Here is a 19697-nt window from a genome sequence, read left to right on the forward strand (position 1 = left end):
CAATTCATTATTTCGTTCATTCTTTATTTTTTTAAACAGAGCAGTCAAATATCTGATGATGTAGCTGATTAAAACGCTAAGGCCTAGATGCTTCTAGCAGAGCGTATCATTAATCGGGAATGGTGTATGCTTAATCTGGTGGCAATACTGCAGAATAAGCTCTGGCAATGGAAGGGGCTGGATGGGAGAGGGAGAGAGTCAGAACAACATTCAAACATGCAGTCCAGCTATTGCCAGAGTCGCTTAGGTGTCTCAGCCATGATTAGTTGGGTGACTGAGTGTATGAATTTAAAGTAGTAAAAGGTCACTCTCCTACTGCTTAATGGAGGCTGAGTAAGAGAGCTAACCTGAATGATCCACCCTTGCACTGGAAACATTCAGACTCTCCAAGAGATGCTTGGAGAATATCTCCATAATAAACTGAAGATTTGAGACAGTTTTGCTAAAAACACTTAAATCCTCCTAGTATCATAAGAAAAGCAAATCTTTTAGTTGACAGATGAAGAAATTTTTCTCTTTATGGATATTACAAGTTAATTTCTTTTCATGAACACTGTGTGTTTTTTATTATTTAATTCATCTTAACACTCAAAGTGGTTAAAATTTACTGTTGAAACTAGCAAGGAAAATATTTAAGGTTTATTTTCTTTTATCAGCTGGAGAGCTGAAAAGTGGTTATTGCATACTGTGAGCACACTCAAACGTGTTACTCTGCAAAATAACTATCCATTTAAAACACTTTGGCAAATAAGTAAATCCAAGTATACTGGAAGAAGTTTAACAAGCTAAATGACATTCACATTACTATAATAAAATTAAGCGCTCTAAAAATAGATACCAGCAGGGAATTCACCCTCCTGTAACAAATTGTAAAACATATTAGTACCAAGTCCTGCCATGTTACTCTATGGTCTCAGAGTCTAGGCAGGGCTCAACCTGTGGAGCAACCTGAGGAGAAACTGAAGAAAATGAATTGGTGCTGGCGACATGGTGGCACCTTCTCCCCAAACAGCCAGTGAGTTGCATTCAACACACCACTAGAGAAGCGTGACAGAGGAGAGGCTTCCCAGGCATGACAGAACTGCCTTTGTAGCATAAAAATCTGTTATCCTTTAGGTTGAAAGATGTCCCATGCTTAAAGGTACCTGCTTGGATATAAAGCTCTAAACATATTTCAGGATCAATAAACTTGATAAATTATCCAGATGTATTCATAAGACTCCTATACAGAATCTGGGAGAATCTAAGCAGGTCCACCCTTATTCATGATGGCAAAGTCTCAAGGGTCTCTCTTCTGTACTATGCAAAGCCATTTGATATAGAACAAAGATCAGACATAAAGTGGCAGATATTTGAGGGCCCTCTTAAAAAAACCCCTACAAATTACAAGTCTTGTAGCTAGAACAGACTTTGAATGATGCTTATATAAGCCATTCAGCACTGTGTTGCACTAGTGAAATAATGCAGGTGTAGCACACAGTTTACAAAACTAATTTCAGTCTCTCTTCTGAGCAATGTATCACCACTAGTAAAAAGACTGTATCAAAAGAGCTGTCCTCCACTTTCCTCATTATATATTTAAATAGCACACGAAAGAACATTATCCTGAAGAAAAGGATACGCCTGTCACTTAATTCAACAAGGCACTTTCAAACGAGCAGCTTACATTCTGAATTGCTCTTAAGAAGCAACTGACTGCTACAACGTTCACAGAGCAACTTGCTCAACAGAAAGGAAGTGTACTTAAATATTTTTTTATTTTACACAGGAGTTTTCAATGATTCTTTCCCAGCGTTCTCAAGATTTCTTGGTCTCATTCCCAACATGAGAGGACGTGCAGGTACCCATCTTGTTTGAACAGAAAAGGAGGTATAAAGAACTTTAATCTACCTTCAGACAGAAGTCCAATTATGTTCTGCGATCCGAAAAAATAAAAATCTACCTACTTTGTACAGTATATTTCCTTCTTCCATCAGTTTCTGCAGCAGAATAAGGAGAATATCAGGTTTTGAGGTGGCCATTGCCCATGCTGCATTTCCTGCAAGTTAAATTTTAAGGATCTCTGACAAAAGGGAAGAAAGTGCGTTTCTGATATCTACTCACACTAGAAAGCCTAATCCTACGTCAATAGATATTCCACCTGCATGGAACTATTATTATTATTATTAGTGTATGCACATATATTTAAAATACATATATATCCATACCTGCCCCCTGCCACCCCACATAGATATCAGCCAGATGTTAAATGGTCCAATTCATTTTACCCCTGGTCTAAAGCCAGTATAGGACAGTATGAAAGTCAAGGTAAAGTTCAGGCCTAAGTAAGATCTGTATTTGATCATACTTAGTACCCAAATAGTAATAAATTTTGATTTTAAGGTACTAGAGAGTCAATAATTACCATGTACACAGCTGCACCATCTACTTGCCTACTGATAATACATGATTTGGACATATATTTTTTGCCCACCCTTTGCAAAAATGTATGATTCTATAATTTATTAAAAGAATCTTATTTAAATGTAAAACTTCTTAATCTAAATAATAGTGTCAGAATTAAGTATCACTAATAGCGTAATCATAATTTTCTTGTTTAAATATATCATGATAGAGTAACGACATAAAGACTGACTCCTCCAGACCTCCTCATCAATGTACATCAAAGAAAGGATTAGAATAAAATTACTTGCACTTCCTCACTTCTGAAGTGAGTCTTGAGTGTCTGCCTTTAAAAGAAAGAGATTGATTTCTCTTGAGTGGGCATCTGCAAACCATACAACCTGCAAAAATCTAGTGTGTATTTCAAAATTTATTTATTTAAGCTACTTTACAGAAATGACTAATTCTAGCAGAGCAGATATTCAGTTGTTTCTCTTGAGTACAGGATGGTTTTACTAACCTAGTTTAGCTCCTTTTCTCAGTAGCATAACCACTACTGAGGTATTACGACATCCGATAGCTCTGTCCAGTGGCCGCATGCCACTGTGGTCAACATGCTCAATCATTGCTCCTTTCTCTACCAAATACTGCACCTGTGAAAAGAAACAAGACAAGCCTTGTAATGTTATTTTTGGTGGGAGAGGCAGAACAGTGAAATATTTAAGCTACCACCTAATCTTCCTTGAAGTATACTGAGTATACACTCCAGAGTATGCGAAAGCCATTTTAAATCCATTGAACTGAATCCATTGAAGATAGCATAGCAATACTATCAAACTGCACCAAAGAGCTGCAGCTAAGGGAATTAAAAAAACAAACACCACCCAAATTCCTGGAAGTACCTGTGTCAGAAAAACACTAAGTCCAACACATTATGCTTGTTCCCTCCTTTGCTCATGTTCTGCATGCCAATATGCAGACACAGCAACTCAAGCATAAGGGCAGTAAGCTCAGATGAAAACAGTAGCAGCATAGGCCCTGTGGTTTCACCTTCAAGTACACTGTAACACTACAATGACAAGCATGAAGTGCAGTACCAGAATATGCTCCTAGTATAGGACACAACGCTACACAAATACAATAAACAGAAAATACACAGACTACCATTGTGCAATGCGAGATATTTAAAACATTCCAGTTAACAGTGTAAATACAAGTTATGGTGCTGAGGGACCACTTCTTATGTGGTCCCTCAGCACCGTATGTGGTCCCCTCAGCACCATATGTGGACCACCTTATGTGGTCCCCAAATGTGAAGAAAAACACATTTGTAACTTTATTCATTACTTAACCATTTATTATGACAGTCTAATGCTGCAGTTGGGTGTAAATGCAGCAAATGTAAAATGCAGCAAGGGCAAATAAGAAAGTTTAAGCAAGCAAAGTAAGTATGCCAGACACCATCGGCTTCCACCAGGCATTCACCAAGCACCCAAAGCAATGGAGTAATTCTAGTAATTGTCCATCAGCAATACTAATTAGAAGTGCAATATATAGGAGAGGACAGCAATGGCAGGTCTGATGTAAGCAATAGCTCTTTCACATAACCATTGCTTGCCCAAATGCAACTGGCAGTAATCTAGTATGGAAAGAGGTATTAACAGTCCTTCCCACTGACAGGTCCCCAAGACTCAAAGCTGCTGGCCTGCTGAGGGATCTCTTAATTAGTATTATTCCACCTTTGTCTGTTGCCCTAGCACAAAGATCAGGCTCTTCAGCTATATGAACCACTGATGTGGCCAGTCTATCAGATGAACTGGCAGTCTATACTACTCCAATGCAACAACCTACAGTAAATGTATGTAGAGGAGTCTGGATATCCCTCATTCCCAAGCAGGAAAGGAGTCCCTCTTCAGCTACCCAGCGTTACCTAGAAACACTTGCAGTGGCAGGAATAGCTCCATGATGTGACTTCTGAAACCTGTTAAAGCCAGTACAGAATCTAAGGGCTTGCTTACAATTTCAAGTTAATTCTGACTAAGGGTGAATATGACTTAAAGTGCTATAGCAAGTTATACTGTATGGCAGCATTTTTACTCAAGAACTGCTGTTTTGAAACAGGACATTGTATGTGCAGAGTCTAGAAATAAAGATGCTAGCCAGTTTGAGAGGCTGCATATGCTGTTCTTTCTAGTTCCCTGGTGAACTCTTGGTTCTGTTTATAGTGCATGCAGACTTGAGCACACCCTTCCATGCAGTTTGTGGAAATTGCATTCCTATCTGGTCAGGCTTCTGAATTGTGCTTAATTACCAAGCTTTGAAGCATGAGAACAAAAATACACAATCACTTCAAAAATCTGTGATTTTAAACATACAGAGGATTCTAAAACACAGACTTTAAACTTATTGTATAGTTTTGATCTCAGTTATAGGCATGGTCCATTTCAGATTCAGAAAAACTTGACCTGAAATGCCTTAAACTCTTGCATTGTAACATTTATTATAGAGGAAGAAGGTAGTATGTGAGAAAGGTACAGCACTGAATAAGGAACTTCAGTTGTTGTCCTATTTCTGAAATGACCTGTGGAACAAACTGAGAAAAACTGAATTTACACCTCAAGCCTTGTATTTCCACATAGATAGACTGGATAGTAAGACTGAGGTGTGCTCAGTGCCATCTTCACAAGATGAAAAGCGTAAGGATTTCTAACAGTTCTCTCCCTGTCATGCAAAGCATGTAAGATACCTACCAAAGACAAGTAATGCTGCCTTATGATGGAGAAGCAAAATCTTTCTGCATTTCATCTATTCTGGCAATATTAGTCTTCTTCCTACATCTCTCACTTGGGGTCTCTGTTCCACTCAGAAACCCAACTGACTGGGAACCTGTCAGGTTACCTCAATGGGTTTCCAGAGGCTGAAAAAAAGATATTTTCCTTTCATGTCCCACAGCCTTTTTTTTTTTTTTTTAAATTCCGGTCTATCCAACACAGAAATTGTAAATGCTACTTTTTATTGAGATTTAAAACACTCACGATGAAGTACAACAGCACGCTGTAAAACATAACGGTATAATGCTGGACTTTATCACAACTACCTCGGTACTAAAATCTTATCTAGAAAATGCTTTTCTGAGTAAACACTTGCACTGCAGTCAAGATGCTAGGAGCCTAAGCACTTTGGCTACTTCCTCAAATTTCCTTTCTATTTTGGTTGGCAATATTTTTTCTAAGCTTTGTTTTGCATTATGAAAATCCAATACATGCTTAGTTTTTCTACTGTTAGTTCTACTTACAATATCAGCATCTCCATAAAAAGCTGCTAGGTCTAGGGGTGTTCGTCCATTTTTGTCTGTCTGATCAGTTGTTGCACCTTTCTCAACTAAATACTGAACCACTTCCCTGTGGCCTTTTAGACATGCCCAGCTCAAAGCTGTCAGTCCTTCTTTGTCCAGAGATGAAATAGTTGCACCTGTAAAATGAAAATTAACTTTGTTATGAAGATGTCCTGTTTAATAGGCAAAATTACCTAACTCACACAGATGCAGTCTCTGGTATAGCTGTGCAGCCTTGAACCACTATTTATTTTCTACCTTCGGAAAGCAGAAATTCCACGGTGCTCAAATGTCCTTCACAAGAAGCCACCATAAGTGGAGTTCGGCCTTGCTTATCACTTAAATTCACATCAGACCCATGCTCCACTAGAAGTTTAGCAATCTGAAATAGAAAATAGCAATTTAAAAATAAATTGGCAGATTTAAGTTTTAGCCATAATAGCATGAACTTTTAAGAGGAGGACTAAGGTGTTATTTATAGCAATCATCAAAAAATCCTGCGCAACTCAAAGTCTTAACTGTTTGCAATTCAGGGCCTTCTCCTGACAGGAGTGGCCAGCATGAGGAAGGCTCCTGACTTTAAGGTTGTCCCTCCATTAATACAGAAGCAATACAGAGGATCTGAAATTGCCTCTGTTCTTGGTCTAGGAAATAAAATATTTTAATTCCCATGTATTATTTTTCAGGTATACTATAACTGAGGTTGTCATGCAGCCAATGTACTTTCAAATCCTTTGTATCACTTCAAATAACTTAAAAAGTGAGCTTCTGAACACATCCCTTTGAAGTTGATGCAAATGAATATTATAAAATTTACACTGATTTATTACAGGACTAGAGATGGGAGGAATCAAGGACCGCTTCCCAAAGGAATCCATTTAATTTGCAAAGATGTGTCAGACCTGCCAGTGCCCCTGCCGTACTGCACAGAAAAGGGGAGGAATCCCCCTCCTATTAGCTCTCGTCACAACTGCTCCATGTTCAAGAAGTAATTCGCAGACTTCCAGTTTTCCTCTTCCTGCAGCAGCTGTCAGGGCTAAAGAAAGCATTTGCATCAACACCATCTCTTAGCTGTTTTACCACATCTTTTGACACATGCACATTTATGTGAGCGTTACTGAGTCCCCAATTTTTTCAACTCAGCTGCTCCATAAGATTTTCATAACTATTTTCAGACTCAAATGAATTAGTCAGAATCAAGTTAAGTCAGTAAGCCAGTCATTCTCTGGTAAATAAAAAGATGATACTCAAAGATAACAACTGTAGCATGTGCATAGCTTTTAGGTTAAAAGGTATCTTTACAAAAATGTTGGATAAATCCACCAGCCTGAGGCAGTTCTAGTTCCTTCTTCATTAATCATTTTTTTCATGACAAGAAAGCCTCATCTCTTTCCATCAGGCCCTTGCCAAATGTGAAGATGGCAACAGTTCTGGGATTCAACAAAGGGACTGTAACTCAAGTTTCAGGAAGTACTGTTTACTCAATCCCTAGCAGTGATGTATTACCAAACATCAGATATTTAGATCTCTGAAGCAAGTCTGCGTCTTGGACAATTTAGCTTTATTCTGCACTAGTTAAAATGGTTTTCCCTGTTTTTCATGGTGAAAAAACACAGTAGGTTATCCATCAATAGTTCTAATTCCTGTTTGTTAACCCTTGCTCTAGACTTCAAGGGATTACTGTACATTTTCCAGTACACAAGAGACCTCAACATTCTAATTCACATTAAAAATCTTTTTTGAACTGAACAGTGTATGTTCAGTTCATCTATCTATCACTCTATCTGAAATGCAGTAATCTTGCAACTTTTAAACAGACAGATTCTATCAGAAGGCACCTTTACAGCCCTGGCTGAAAACACGAGAGTATCACAATTGCATGCACACCTACACACACTGGCGACAGAGCAGCGCAACGCAATACAGTAGCAAATATGTCCAGATAGCACAATAATAAAACCATTGATATGATCTTTATTTTAGCCATTCATAAGATACAAATTACTGCACATCTATGTTCGCAATATATGGCTTATGAGAAAGCAGGTAATTTCCACACATTTGGCACTGTCCTGGTTTCAGCTGGGATAGAGTTAATTTTCTTCCTAGTAGCTGGTATAGTGCTGTGTTTTGGATTTAGGATGAGAATAATGTTGATACCACGCTGATGCTTTGGTTATTACTAAGTGACGTTTACACTGGTCAAGGACTTTTCAGCTTCCCCTGCTCTGCAGGCGCACAAGAAGTTGGGAGGGAACACAGCCAGGACAGCTGACCCAAACTGACCAAAGGGCTATCCCATACCATATGGTGTCATGCCCAGTACAGAAACTGGGGGGAGCTGGTGGGGGAGGGCAGCAACTGCTGCTCGGGGATGGGCTGGGCATCGGTCAGTGGGTGGTGAGCAATTGCATTGTGCATCCATTGTTTTGTACATTCTTTTATCACCATTATTATTATTTTCTCTTCCTCTGCTGTCCTATTAAACTGTCTTTATTTCAACCGATGGGTTTTACTTTTTTCCCCAATTCTCTCCCCCATCCCACCAAGGGCAGGGGGTGGGGAGGGGGAGCAAGCGGCTGTGTGGTGCTTGGCTGCTAACGGGGGTTAAACCACAACAGGCACTAATATTTTGTGACTCTACTCAGTACCATAACGCTGAAGTGTTGCTGTAAGGCTATACATTTAAACAACGTGCCACCTCCTCCTATAGCTTATTATACTCCTTTCTTTTCCCTGTGACACTCATTGAAGCTTGAAAATAAAATATTTTTCCCATCATGATTTTTTTCCCCTCTTCCATTTGGCTTGCATCAGCTTCTTGTGTGTTTTAAATGGAGCTTGAAATTAAAATGGTTTTTGTTGTTTGTGTTGAAGTGCCATCAGTAATGTTAACACTGTTTAGAAAATGAGTTCATGGGCTAACTTCTGCAAGAATCAGCAAAGGACTTGCCCCTCCATTTTCTAAATCCTAATACCGTACATTTTCCAATAAGGAGTGGGTCAAATTATGAATTTCTTGTTACTAATTTTTTAGTATTTTTCGAACATCATAAAGTAGAATTTTTAAAAATTCCAATGGATGCTGAAAGTAAATGAAATTACAAACACTGCAGGAAGTAGTAAATTCATTATTTTTTTTTAACAATATCTAAACCCATTCACTCTTCACTCACGGATACTTCACTATGTTACAGTTACATCAACTGTTTAGATCTGAACAACTGGAAAGTAACTGTTACAGATAATCATCATTAAAGGCAAAACAAACTATCTTGTTCAAAGACTTCACATTTTTTATTCTGTCAGTACCAGCATTTTAGCTCATGGTGTAACTAACATTACAGCAACAATATAACTCCCTATACCTTATCCAGGTGTAAGAAGACTAAACAATTCCTCCAGTCAGCTTCAACAACATCTGGACTAAATCCTCCTCAGGAATTCCAACTATTCTACTCAAAAGCATCACCTCTGATATGCCTAATGGTACTCTGCAAATTTGAGAGCAGCCAAAATGATGCTATTTTCTATCACTTTTACTAGGCAGTAGTAATGCTCCTAATCAGCTAATCTATATAGAACATATGAGGCTGGAAAAACATCTCAGAGATGTCTTTAACCTAAAGACCATCTTTTCCAACTAAGACACAGTAATGTGGATTTTGAAAAGGGTAAACTAAGGAAATTTAGAGAACAGGCTTAAAAGTCTCCCACTCCTACATCCTCTCATTTCACGTGTTACATGACTTTTTTTATCTGGTCCCCTTTAATTTTCTATTTAACTTGCCTTGAACCTGTACTTCATACAGACACGGCCTTCAGCTACATTAATGTGATAAAATATTGGGAATGGCAATGATGACCTCTAGCTGTCTTTCCCTCTAAAAGACTCACAATATAAAATGCTACTGAAACAGCCTCCACAATGAGCAGAATCAACTTAGGATTCAAGTAGGTAACAGCAGTACAAATACATGAAGAGAAACAAGCTGTTCCTGAACATGTTCCTATATGAAAAGGAATGATCTTCAAGGTGCGATGGATTTTCCCTTTTTAAAACAGGCGCTCACAAAACACACTGCTCCTCACTCCATCTGCCTCATACTTCTAAGTTTTATCACTATCCAGTTCCACATCATGATCCCATTTACAAAACAGACAGCAAAGAACCACACAGTACAATGCAAATGTAAGTTCACCCACACGTGCAAAACTGTGAAGATTCCAGCAGCATATAAATTGGCATCCTTTCCACATAAATTTTTTTGCATTCAATAATTGAAGAGTAATATTTCATGTAATGCTAATCCTGTGGCTATCTTGACTCACTCTACATGTTCTCCTTGTCCCAAACTTACTACTCTGTATCTCAGAGAGCGCAAAAGTGCCACAAGGAACTGCTCATAGTTCTCTGGACTTGGACCTTCACCTCCATTACAAGTTAGGACTGCATAAGGAAGCACTTACTTAATGAGTAAAGATTCCCAATACATTAAGCAAGAATTTCAATACAAAAAGTTGACAAGAAAATAATAAAGGAAAATTAATTTAGGAACAGATGCATGTTTTTTTGGAATTAATTGGATTTGCAACAAGAGTTTTGTATATGCATAGCAATAAAGAATATTTGCTTATCCAATATGTGAAGAAGCTACTGACAATCATTAAGAGACTGTTTTCCCACCTGCTTGTGCAATCTCAGCTGCTTAAATGAAATAGAGATGCTACTCCTATGATAAAACAGGAACACTTTCAGCTGCAAGCTGCACAGTTTACAATTTGTCTTTAAAAAAAGACATTTGGCATTTCCCGTACATACAAAGGCAGGTCTTTTCATCCATTGCCTAATTAGAACAAATGAGGCAATTGCCTAGCATTTCCCACAAACAAATGAAATTTAAAAAAAAAAAAAAAAGTTTTCAAACAGATAATCCTATGAAATTCTACACTGAACCCTGAAGCACTACATTTCCACAGACAATTTTCAATTTAATTAGAAAGCCAGTAATTTACAGTAATTTTAATATAAAATAACTCTTCTTTTCCATACATGAGTAGATTTAATAAGTTAAAAACTCTATACTTATGCTTATAAACTGCATTTTATTATTAAAACTGCCATTTTCCCATGACTTTTATCACAGAAAATTAAATTTAAAAAAAACAAAATTAAAAACTCTTCCTTCTTAAATGAGCAACTCTAATTAGGGAAAATATGAGAAAGGAAATACCTGTCTCTCCCCACAAGGCGTCAGTGTCATTGATGTCTATTTCATGTTCCTCTCCAATTGTCAAGATGTAACAAACCACCTGTCAACAAGTTAGCAGAGATGTAGTGAGTCACAAAAAACCATCAGTTATCGCTTGCAAGATACAGCAACAGGTAAAAGATTTAAAACAAGCACGAGTGCTTCTCTCTCAATGCATATGAATCAAAGAAAATGAATATTGTTCATAATCCATCAAAGCAAGTTCAGTATGATTTTTAGTATGACTTGAAGACGACTGAATATTATTGAGAGCAGTTTAAAAAAAAAAAGCCCAGTGCCCTTCTGTTAATTGGTTCAGTGTTTTACATGATTATGATTTGAGCTTCTGTGTGACCTACATATACCAGAATAATCAAGACAAACAATGCCAAAAATAAAGCATCCCAGTTCAGCGAGGAAATTCCATATTGTCTAAAATGAAGGGGAAAAAAGATAATATTTGCATACATACTGTAAAATAGGGATTCCTGTATTTTGCCTTTTACTTTCCTTTTACATTTACCAAAAACCTCTTAGCCGTTTTTCAAAATTTCTTCACAGAATGGTTTAAGCCTACGTTGTTAAATGCCAATTTTTAAACTTGAGACAAGTTATAAATTAAGTTTTGCTGGTTTTTTATTTTATTAAGGAAATCTATGTTTTGTAACCACCTGCTAGTAAAATATTATTAAATTAAAACCTCTTCTACTGGCTATTTTAAACAAATTTTCTAATGGGGGACACAGTCACTGAGACTGCAGCAAGCAGGTAAGGGAGTAGAATCACACTAACAAAAGTTTTGGATGCTACGGGAAAAAACAAAGGTAGGAAAGGAGAAAGTATATGGGTATTTTCAGGCTGTATGAGAAGTGGTGTATACAATGTATGGAAAATCCTAAAATTCAAAATGCTAGAATATATTTAAAATTCATGAAACACACAAGCCTTTTTTCTAGCTAAGAAGAATTAAGCTTCTTACTGTCCTAAAAATAGAGAAAGACAGACATTTTCATGTAAGTATTTGTGATTAATGTGATCTATTTTGCTGATACTCAGGAGTTGACTGCTTTCATTTAATCAGTGGATAGCAAACAAGAACTTTTATGACAGTGAAGGAATTATCCATTAATTCAAATTAATCACAGTTCAGAATCCTCAAATTTATATTGTGAGACAGTCATGGCTTATATATCATGTAATAAATTGATTGCACATAGACATTTCTATATTTGAATCATGTAAACAACTTTAAAGATCAGATTCTTGATCTTATAGCAATTAAAAAATAGATTTAAAAGAAGCAAATATTGAAATGGTTTTATTGAAGAGATCTTAAGTTTCCACTTCTAGCACATCACTTATAATACATACACAGGAAATTCCATCAGCCTGGTGTGATCTTTATTCAAGTATCTTTACTTACTGATTACTTTTATATCAAGGTTATGATTTATTTTCCCAATGAATAGAAAACATACTTGCATTATCTAAATATCTAAAGCATTTTGAGTATTTCTTATGTGTTTACTTTTAGTGTTCCTTTTACTGAATAATACTGTAAATTATGACAAACACTTCTTTTACCATATACACGCACAACCCCAAATTTCTATCTGAAGTGACATTAAGCTTAAGTAAGCTGGAGTCTGTAACTTGACATGTGCATCAGGTTAAAAAGTTAAGCATGTGCAAGTATGTGCAATACACAATTTGTTATACCATGAAAAAAAAAATTCAACCTGAAGTAGAAACATACTAGGGTGGATCATTGATACAGAATATCATCATTACCACTAGAGATTTAGGACAACTTCCAAGAACAGTGAGGAAAAAGCAGACAGAAAATTACATATAAACAAACCCTGAGGCAAATAATATTATTGGATAATTAACTACAGCATTTAAAACAGCTGCTAAGAATGTATACTACTTTAAATATCAGAAGTTTCAATAGTTCTGCTTTCCAAACCTCTTTTAAAAATAGCTGCAAGCACTATTGTACGATTCTGATAAATTCAAACAGATTTGGAAATATTTGAACTATCTACCTACCTGACAGTGTCCCATACTGGAAGCTGCTGTTAGTGCTTGTTGCAGTGCGTGGCTTTTTCTTAGTGAATTTTGTTCTTGGGAAGCAGTTATCCAAACAACATTGAGCAAGTATTCAAGAATATCACAATGCCCTCTCAATGCACTATGGACCAAAGCGCACTGGCCTTTCTTGTCTACACAGTCAGCCTGCATTGGGGGGGGGGGAAGAAAGTTCAAAGTTGAAAAGTCTAGTGAAAGGCCGCCACGGAGAGGAGCTGCTCCTGAGCACTGCAAGAGAGCATATGTCACTCCTATCTTCAAGAAGGTCAAGAAGGAAGATCTGGGGAATTAAAGGCCAAAACAGCCTCACCTTAGTTGCCTGGAAGGTGATGGAGAAACTAATCCTGGAAACCATTTCCAAACGCACGAAGGACAAGAAGGTGATTGGGAGTAGTCAGCATGGGTTTACAAAGGGGAAATCATGCTTAACCAACCTGACAGCTTTCTAAAATGAGGTGACCACCTTGGTGGACGAGGTGGGGGGAGAGCTCTGGATGTTGCCTACCTCGACTTTAGTAAGGCTTCTGACACGGTCTCCCATAACATTGTCATGGACAGGCTGATGAAGTACAGGTTACATTAAGTGCACAGTGAGATAGACCCAAAAATGGCTGAGCAGATAGGCCCAGAGGGTTGCAATCAGTGGCACATGGAAAATACTTCATGGAAGTCTGTGTAGATGATCTGGGCTCCTCGTCCCCAAGTCTATGTGTGTTAATTATACAATTATGTAATCAACAACAGTTTTCTTAGGCCTTTGCATGATTTTTTTGGTTGCAAACATTGCAGTCTTTGTGCATCACCTTACCTTTGCACCTTTTTTGCACAGCAGTGAAACTATGTTCATGTGACCTGCCGCAGCTGCATAACTAAGTGCTGTCATCCCATTTTCTGAAGTTCCGTCAATAGCAGCTCCAAATTCTAGTAAAAGAGTGACCACTTCTTCATGTCCAAGGTGCGACTGAACACACAGCACTGGAGCATTATTTAGTACTTCAGTCCTATAATTCACATTTGCTCCTGCCAAGATCAGCAGCCGACTCACCTAAAATTTAAACAAAACAATGTTTTCCTCAGATTTGTCTGAATTTATTAAGAGACTTTAACATCTTGATTCAGGTACTTATATGTTACTCCCTAATTTTGATGCAGATTTTATTGGCAGACATCGACTTTATCACATATATAGCAACATGAAAGTCTAAAATCATCTGTTAGCAAATAAATTATTGTATTACTGAACTATGTACTCCTAATACAAGACTCACCTCTCCCCTGAAGCTCACTACTCTCTCACCACAATTTCATCTGTTGTAACAGTAGGATTTTTGAAAGTGTGATTTGCTACTATGAAGATTTATGTAACTGACTCCATTAATAGAGAACCAGATTGCATAACAAGCAATCTCAAAAAAATTGTAAGAGCATGTGTGTGTGCATGTGTACGCAAACTTCCAATCAAAAAGCTTAGCAGCAGTTGGCTAAAATTGCAACTTGTCAGCTCTGATTTCCCTATCCATAATCCAGGGACTCAAAAAATAGTCCAAAGTTCTGGCATTTTACATCCTTTCACCCTCACACTATTTCCCCTTTTACAATTCCCTTGATACTTCCCCATACAAGAAAATACGGCTGAACTCTGCCCAGCAAATCAGGTGGTATATCTGACGCCCTGAAAAAATGCATACACACACTTATCTATGCTACAGAGCATGGTTACATCAGAATCGGGGTGAAACCCTTCTTTCCATCAAAACTATCAAGGAGAACTGAACAGGACTTTAACAACAGCTTAAAAAAGTACATGAAGACTTGTTATAAAAGAGTTCAGTTACAGATGCATAGTGGTGGCTTTTTTCTTCACATTAATTTCAACATTCATCAACAGTTACAGCAACAGTGGCAGATGAAGCACTGATTGTACAGGAATGCTTATTTTCTTACCTTCACATTGGGTGTATAGCTGTTTCTCAGAGAAGCAAGGGCTGCAGACAGTCCATCAGTACTATAACCAATCCACAAGGCTTGAAGATGACTGGAAGAAATTCCAGTCCTCTTACTGAGACCCTAACAGAAATGATATAACAGGAAATCTCTCTATAGGATTAGAAATAGTATTTATATCTACATCTCATCAGTATAAAGAGAAGTAACAATTTCATTTGTTAGCACTACCAAGTATTTTGCGTAAGCTTCTAACAAATTACAGCAACTCAGAGGAGAATCTCCAAGACGCATAAAACCTATTAAAGCTGTAAGCTTTACCTTAAAAATGTGAGCTTTAAGTATATGATGACCAAGTTCCATAGTTTGTTGGCGGTTTAACTTTCCCTCTTGTCGAGAAAACATGAAAGCCAGTAGAGCATGTCCGTTCCTAGTAAAAAGGATTAAGAGAGAACTGCTTTTATAACTATACTTTCAGTAAATATCCTAACACATCTGTATGCCTGTCATAATAGCTCAACTTTCTTTGTCAGACTACTGAAATGTACCATTACATCTCAAAAAATTCTTTCCATAACAAAATAATGCAAAGAGAAAAAAGGCAATTTCCAAGTTGAAACACACTCCTAGTATTTCTCTGTCACCTCACAAGAGGCCCAGGTCAGAACCAATGCAGCTTTGGACACCAATTCACACACTGCCCCACTTTTGTCTTGTTTCATTTCACAGTCAGAAACTGCAGGTACCTCAGATAAAACCCAATCCTTTCACCAGTAGATCTGAATCCTTTCGAATTTTGAGATAAAATGTGTATTTAGTAATTCTACATCTACATTAGTTGTTGGACAGTGTTCTAGGAAACAGTGGAAATGGCATAACCCTGAGAAAACAAGGTTATCACATATTATACATTAATCAGACTATATACTGGAACTGGCCAATTAACCATAAGCTAATTAGACTATTCATCTGGGGGATGAAGTTGTGGGGGACTTCTCGCCCCATCTTCAGAAATTTCTGAAGAGAACTTTTCAAAAATGGAAGCTTTAACTAGGCAACACGCCGCCTTCTGTTAGAGCATGCACTGTGCATCAGGTATTCAATGGGCCCAGGGTGCAGCTAGCAACAACTGGCGCCAAACAGTCTGCAACCCTGATAATTCCACCTACTGAACTGTTTTTGTTAAATCCACTTGAAAGCACAGAGAAGTCTTAGGTCAGTGATAATTTTATGTGTCAGCATTATTGCTTCTTTTGTAAAAACAAAAAACCTAAAATCCTGAAGAATATAAAAAAAAAAAAATGGAAGATGCAGACTGCAAGAATGTGCATGTACAATAACAGCTTGACTCCAATTTAACTAATTCATGCTCTCTAAGTCAAAGAAGGTGAGATGGAACAAACTGAAATGAAATCTCAACAATTTCGCCATATTAATAACAACATAATACTCTCATTTCCCCATGAAGGTAGCAAATTCAAATGCAAATTTGCAAATTCTACAAAGTCCATAACCTCTGATACTTCTGGTCAAGTCTACCTCTAAATATACAAAAGTTTTCACTTTGGAAAAAATTAGGCATGCTTGTGTTTTAACTTTACTCTCTCCTCTCACCAACTGTTGCAATCAATTATATAAAACATAATTGCAGCTATTTGAACATGATTTACTGCAGGTTTCATTTACCTTGGCTCACATAAGAAGTCAGTATTTTCACCGTCTGCTCTCCAAACAAGCCATTCCCTGAAGGAAGGATGGCAGAACATACGTGTTTTGTCACGTCTTTTTATCAGAAAACATGAAAGGGCTTCCATCCTTTGGCTGAAGTCTTCCCATTGTTGTTCACCATTTATTTGGCCTGCATTAATAGCTTGGAAAATCTGGTCATCTGTCATGGGATGTAGGGATGCCAGTGCCACATTTAATATTGGCAGGGCTCGCTCAAAAGCGGAGTTTGTCATGAACTTCATATTGCACTGAAGTAAGTACAGTTCTGATAGAGACACTGGAACAACCTTGTAGCTTGCACTTTTGATTACTAAGTGACCTTTTTGGAAAAGATCCAGAGTGAGTTTCAAATAGAGATAAGATCCCAGGCTTCTCATGATCAGGTGGTTACTCACTTTCCCAATAATAGCTGCATCAGCTTTTCCATTTAAAGATATGTTGTTTATAATTTCCTGGCTGTTATTAATTCTGTACTGAATATAAGCATTCAAGTCATCATGAATTTCTTTGTCGTCTGGAAAATTGTCCAGGGATATTGTGATAAAGGGCAGCGAACTTACTACTTCCTATTAGGGGAAGGGGGGGTGGGGGGGGGAGAGAAAGAAAAGAAAATAAAAAAAAAACCAAACCAACCACACAGGCATTACAGTATTCCAGCACTGAAAACTCAACAATACAGCTTTGCTATATTTCTCTTCTGTAATGAGTACCAGACAGATTAAAAAGAAATTCAGTATCTCTGCGATGGCTTTGCAAATATTGTCCCCTGACAACAAGTAGAACAGTATTTCTACATTTCATCATTTTTCATAGGAAGGTCTCAAATATTATACTGACCAAGCTCAGCAAGGCAATTGAAGGGGATGAGCTATAGAAATGACCACTTCAAAATTAAGGGAAATGAAAACAGTTACCAGAATTGGACCCTAAGACAGGCCAGGGGAAGGGAGGAGGTAGAAGGAATGATCTATTAAGAAGGAATGATTTATTAAGAAATATTCGCAAATGACAAGAGAGAAAAGAACCTCCTCATTGCTACATCTTCCAGTAACAATGTACCAGAAAGGTACCATCCAGACAGATGTTTTGATCACAGATGCACACTTCTCCAGACAGGAAATAGTCCCTACTACAGAAATCCCTTGTTAAAAATAAAAAATTTAGTTGAGAACTAAACTCTTCAGCCAGTTAAATGCTTAGAGTCCTAGTGGCAAGAGGGCAGATATTAAATAAAGAAACTCTCAGAAGGCCGTACTGAAGCACAGCTGCACCTTAACATTGTCAAAACAGACTTCACATCAGCACTGCCTTGCACCTTGTCAGCTTGGTGCACAGAGCAATTCCGGAGCCATCTGCCTGCTTCTGTCCAGATATACTCTCAACTGCATTAGGAAACAGCTACTACAGAGCTGGACTTCAGTCCTCCTTCAAGTCGTCTTCTCTGAGAATGAGGGATGCCTAGCCAAGTGGCAGTACAGGACTGGTAGAGCTGTATCTCAAGCACTGTCAAAATATATAAAGGGTGCTATCTCAGAGATACGGTGAAAGACTAAAACAGACACACCTTCTTTTTTAAACTGAAGGCGACTATCTTAAAACAGCCTGACTAGAGCTGGAAACAAAACCAGAACTTTGTTCAGAACATTGCGGTCCAGCACAGAAAAATGGGAATTCTGTATGGCCTCACTTAAACATTCTCAGGATTTCTGCAGGTATGACTTAACTGCTTAATTCTGACAAAATGCTTTAACCAGAAGTTTTGAAGCTGGGTTTTTTCAGGAGCAGCAAACAGATGAAGAGATGAAGAGAGATCAATGGTAATAAGGCCAGAAATCAAACCTCATCAACATAGTGGAATTGTGTCCCTTCCCTAAAAAGTGAAAATCCAGAGCTTAATACTAGCAGAAATACAATCCAACAAGTAAACTTTAAAGGGAAAATCACTATGGGCTTCTAATTACTCTTTTTTTTTTTTTAAGCCTTCAATCATTTATTTGCCCATTTCATTCTTGAACTCTTGAATACTCTGATTTCACCACTTCTTGTATTATCAATTCTACTAGCATACTGAAGAAAGTGATTCAAAACAAAAAAGTCCTCCAATATCATACTTGTGCACTGTAAAGAAACATGCAACAACAAAGGAAGGAAGGAAAAAACCCCAAAAGACTTTACTTTTAATTCCTCTAAAACTAGCATTTTTCATAATAATGCAGCTGCATCGATATAAAAGATCACTCAGCCTTTGAGGGTAAGAAAAAAGCTAAAAGGTGTTTTTACCTGGAAGTTAGTTCTCACAGTCACAATGAGCTTCAGCCAGGGAGGAAACTTACAGATTATGTTTGTGATAAATGAAGAAAGTGTGTCACCATAATCAGGTTTATGAAATTCAGCATCATTTAAACCATCTATCAAAATGATATAGTCTTCCTCAGGAATCTTCCGCTCTGAAATATGAAAATAAAAAAGGAAAGGATGAATATAAATTCTCCTATTAAGTGACATATTTTTATCCCCAAATTTTGAACATCAAGAAATAAAAAAGTATCTTTATGCACAGCAATACATCTTACAGCATTTAAGCATTATTTAGGAGATTAAAAACAACATTAGGACATATAAAACAACATTGCCATAAAATGGTAAAAAGTGGAAGCAATCACAATAGTGTTTTTTACTGCATTATTATTATGGATCTATTTCACAACTGATTTTAGAAGAGTTAAAAGATTAAACAAAGCTGTTAACATGTAAGAGGTAAGAGATATGGGAAGAAGGCACATGTAGGTTAAGCTATTAGTTAACACTGCTTTTAATTATTAGCTATTTACTGAAAACTTATCATTTATTTGACTTACCAAACAAAAAAAAGTTTACAAATTGCAAAAATCATAAAGGCATTGGTTTACACTTACCGTTCTGAGGAGAATAGGTTATCTTACAATAGCTTGAGAAACTAGCAATAT

At 37.3% G+C, this 19697-nt stretch overlaps 1 protein-coding gene across 38 annotated transcripts in view; it reads right to left on the reverse strand.

Annotated features, from left to right (window-relative positions):
• The window catches only part of TANC1 (tetratricopeptide repeat, ankyrin repeat and coiled-coil containing 1), a 125133-nt gene that overhangs the window by 5837 nt on the left and 99599 nt on the right, over positions 1-19697 (reverse strand). For all 38 annotated transcript variants that reach the window (XM_072875093.1, XM_072875091.1, XM_072875089.1 and 35 more), the window contains 12 exons: positions 19012-19178; positions 16690-17297; positions 15325-15433; positions 15004-15126; positions 13868-14104; positions 13021-13206; positions 10951-11029; positions 6619-6752; positions 5975-6098; positions 5678-5853; positions 2903-3035; positions 1947-2038 (listed from right to left, as the gene is read on the reverse strand). In XM_072875093.1, the coding sequence (XP_072731194.1) occupies positions 1947-2038; positions 2903-3035; positions 5678-5853; positions 5975-6098; positions 6619-6752; positions 10951-11029; positions 13021-13206; positions 13868-14104; positions 15004-15126; positions 15325-15433; positions 16690-17297; positions 19012-19178 (2168 nt within the window). The remainder of the gene's footprint in view (positions 1-1946; positions 2039-2902; positions 3036-5677; positions 5854-5974; positions 6099-6618; positions 6753-10950; positions 11030-13020; positions 13207-13867; positions 14105-15003; positions 15127-15324; positions 15434-16689; positions 17298-19011; positions 19179-19697) is intronic.

This window comes from Ciconia boyciana, chromosome 10 (assembly GCF_034638445.1).
Source record: "Ciconia boyciana chromosome 10, ASM3463844v1, whole genome shotgun sequence".
Lineage (NCBI taxonomy): Eukaryota > Metazoa > Chordata > Aves > Ciconiiformes > Ciconiidae > Ciconia > Ciconia boyciana.